The sequence below is a fragment of the Mya arenaria genome, chromosome 14 (genome assembly GCF_026914265.1).
Source record: "Mya arenaria isolate MELC-2E11 chromosome 14, ASM2691426v1".
In the NCBI taxonomy this organism is placed as follows: Eukaryota; Metazoa; Mollusca; class Bivalvia; order Myida; family Myidae; genus Mya; species Mya arenaria.
This window is the reverse complement of record NC_069135.1, coordinates 24634127-24637907: the sequence shown is the minus strand read 5'-3', so window position 1 is coordinate 24637907 and position 3781 is coordinate 24634127. Positions and strand designations below refer to the sequence as shown.

General features: G+C 32.9%; 1 protein-coding gene across 1 annotated transcript; it reads left to right on the top strand.

Moving 5' to 3' along the window:
- The first annotated feature begins 269 nt into the window (after positions 1 to 269).
- On the top strand, positions 270 to 3017 carry LOC128215943 (melatonin receptor type 1A-like). Its single transcript, XM_052922543.1, has 2 exons — positions 270 to 278; positions 2208 to 3017. Exons 1-2 carry the CDS (start codon positions 270 to 272, stop codon positions 3015 to 3017), a joined length of 819 nt encoding a protein of 272 aa, XP_052778503.1.
- The last annotated feature ends 764 nt before the right edge of the window (positions 3018 to 3781 follow it).

The following is a 3781-nucleotide window of genomic DNA, read 5'->3' as shown; positions in this document are numbered from 1 at the left end:
CACGAATGAGTCGGCGTCTACCTATTCGCGTCGCGTGACGTATGGAGAATGAGTCGGAGGCCAAGCGGAGTTATTACCTTTATTAAAATCTAAAAAAATTAAAAAAATATGGTTTTAAAGGTTAAATTAAAAATAAAGGAAGGAATATCCTAAGGAAAAATTAATGTGTATATTTCAAAGAAGTAGTCCGTATTTTCCCAAAACGGACACGTGTACATAAAACCGCGAGAACAGTTTATTGATAAAGTATGTGTTTCATGTACTGCATAATGTCTGAAGTAAAATGCGTCCGGAAAATTTGATTTAAAAAACAAAACAAAACAATGCCATATATTATGAGTTGAATATTCGCAAAAATGCATATTACACAATTGCAACTTTTAGAACACTCTTAAAATACTTCAATACAATAGAACCTTAGGAGAAACAATTTAAAGGCAGATCCGGTTGATAGCACAGACACCACGTACATCAACACATATGTTTAACAAATGTTGAAGTTACGCCTTGGACTGGTCAGCAAAATGAAGTGCAATTGTATTTAAACTTTTAAACAACATATAGTTGACAAGGCACTTGTATGGATTTAATCCTCAAATTACCATAATGTTATACCAGATAAATAACAACTTATATAGTGAACTCAAATATGATAAAGAGCAATGCATAACAATATTGGGAAAAATACAGAGCTGATAATTGATCGTGTTTTATTAATTTATCGTTGTCTACATCAATGTAAAGATATATAAATGAATTTAGCTCTGTATATCAATGCATCGTTTTCTATCAAGTATTGTTACATATGAATGTATCGTTGTCTGTCAATTTATCCTTATCTATAACTGTATCATTGCTTATTAATGTATCGCAAAAAAAAACAATGGAGAAATAAATAACAGTAAAAAATAAAATACGTGTATATTGAGTCACAATTTGCCATTTTCTAGAATTGTAATCAATATGCTGTTTCCATTCAACTGCTTATTTAGATCTTAGGTACACATGATACCACATAAGTACAATAACGACTTTTAGACGCACTTGGGAAATCTTGAGTTAAAAGAAGAAAAATCCCAATGCAATTAAGCTTTCATTATACAATATCCAATTAAATTGCTTTACCAACCACGCAAGATAAAAAGGTGAAACAAAACCATGTTTCCTTTTTATATAAAACTACATAGCTCAGTGGCTAAATCTAATTAAATCGAGTATGATCAGATTGATAACAAATTGATGGAGAAAAGGCTATTTGTAATGCCTTTGCTCTGATTCTTGTAAATCTCGTTCAGGTTTTCAATTTCAGCTCTATTGTTTATAATTTCTAAAAATATGTTAGAAAATCCCTGATATTGAAATAGAGTCAGCAACGCTTTTGGAAATTGAATAACGTGTGTCTATTCTTCTCTTATAATTATCTGTCAGCTCTTGTTTGGTGTTTACTCATACAATTTATAAACTACCTCATTTCCCACAAAGCGTAAAAGCAATCTTAGGTTTAAAAAAGATGTTGAGGTATCGGCATTGATTTATATTCAATAGAATAATGAACAATAATGGATCAAAATAACTTCATGGTTACAAAAATGCAAATATCTTTTTTTTAAATAGCCCCCAACAGCACAGTGCCTCAAAACATTGTTGAGTGGATATAACAGACAATTTGACACAAAACATACTCATATTGTATAAAACCAATTCTGGAAAAATGTAAATGTTTTTTTTTACTGGAAATATGAAAATATCTTTTTTCTCAAAATGTGTTCAACTCCTTATTACAGATACTACACATATTGCAACGGATTTATGCTTGCTAATTATTAAACGTCAAAACTATTGATAGTTTATTCGTTTCAAATTTTGATCCTTCAAACGACATTTGCACTATGGAAGGCCACTTAATTTTAAATTTTCTTCCAGGGTGGTCACTCAAGTATGTTTAAATGTAATTAAAACGTAAAGTGTATTGTACATAAATCTAAAGAACTACTTTTTTATTTTACATTTGCTTAATACTATCAAATAATATTTCAATACTAGTGATTGCCAGGATTTGTAATTTTCTGTATAAATTGTCTTAACGGATAAACTTATTGTTATACAGGGGATATTTGAAACACATAGTAAGCCAGGTCCCAACTTTCAGCACCTGCAGTACTATTGTAGCATTCAATATTACTACTACTCTTAAATAATCGATATAGGTCATATACTGTTTTATATTTAACTGTGTTTCAATTTCAGCCAAGCTGGAGGGGGAGGAGTTTTTTGGCAGTGTACCGGGTCTCTGCAAGGTTGTTGCCAGTATCTGTACCATATCGTGTGTGACGTCGTTGATGACGATTGCAGCCATGAGCTTGAACAGATATGTTTACATTTGTGCCAACGACATCTATAACAAAATATTTACTAAGAAAACCTGTTGCGCCATATCATTATCGGTATACTCTGTAGGAGTAATTCTCGTCTTGATGAATACTGTAGGCTTTGGTGACCATGGTTTTGACCGAAAAAGTTTAGAATGTATATGGGACAGAATGGAGACCTTCCCATTCACGATTATATTTTCTGTCATTTTGGTATGGATACCTTCCATCATCACGGGCTTATGCTATCTGAGGATTTATATTTACGTCCGGAAACATAGACGTCGAATACAGAAGCAAACCTCTCAATCATACAGTGCCGACGGGCCTCTGAAGAGTTTCCGCCTTGCTAAAACGTTGTTCTTAATTTACGCCGTATTTGTGTCATGCTGGACGCCCTACGCCCTTCTAATTGTTATCGATTCGAAAGACACATTTCCTCACGAAGTTCATCTAAACATCACTATATTTGCCCATCTGCACCCGTCTATGAACTGGTTTATTTACTTTATGACAAATAAACATTTTGCAAAGGCGTTCAATGAGGTTTTTAAAATGCTATTGTTTTGCAAAAAACAGACAAACACTCGTGTGCACAGAATAGAAATACATCAGGTAAAAGTCATCGAAGCCATTAGACACTCCTAATCCAATGCCTCAAAACGGCAAATATTATACTGCAAGAGTGACAAAAGATGGTGTTTTCCCCATTTTTTTTTCCTGTTTCATTGTTTTGCATTACCTAATGTGAAAATTGAGTTTATTTATTTTGTCTGCTTCTGTTTCATGTGTAAACAAGGATTTCTATATATAAACTATAAGTTTAAAAGTGGTATATGATATATCCACAACGTTTTATTGTCATAAGTTAGCCATGTTCTAGAAAGAAAGAATTACATATTTGCAAACATTTATTCCGCCGGTATCTTTGAGAACGATAATAACATTACATTGGAATGCTAGACATTGGAAATAAGAATTTTAGTAATGAATTTGTTAATGTTACATCTTGTACTTAGAACACTATAGATGCATATTTACAGTGGCTTAGTGTTAGACTGGGTTCCCATAAGCTTGATTAAGCCCAGGAATGTCCTGGCCCCAATGACACCAACACTATTAAGGCGACTAAGCCCACTAATTTCGTCTCGGTAAAGTTTGCGTGCTCACTGATTATCAATACGAATGCGCATTTCGGTCCATTTAATGTTCCAGGTTTCCTATAAAAAATACTTATGTACAAACTCATTTTTCCTCATCATATACTCTACCTTGGTAAGGCAAGTTATTGTTTAGTCATTGCTCTCTTCCTGATCAAAAATTAACTGAAACTTTTGAAGCAAAATGCAATATTTTGAACCTTCGTTATCGGCGCCGCCACAGTTTTCATGCTCATAAAGATTTTAAGAAAA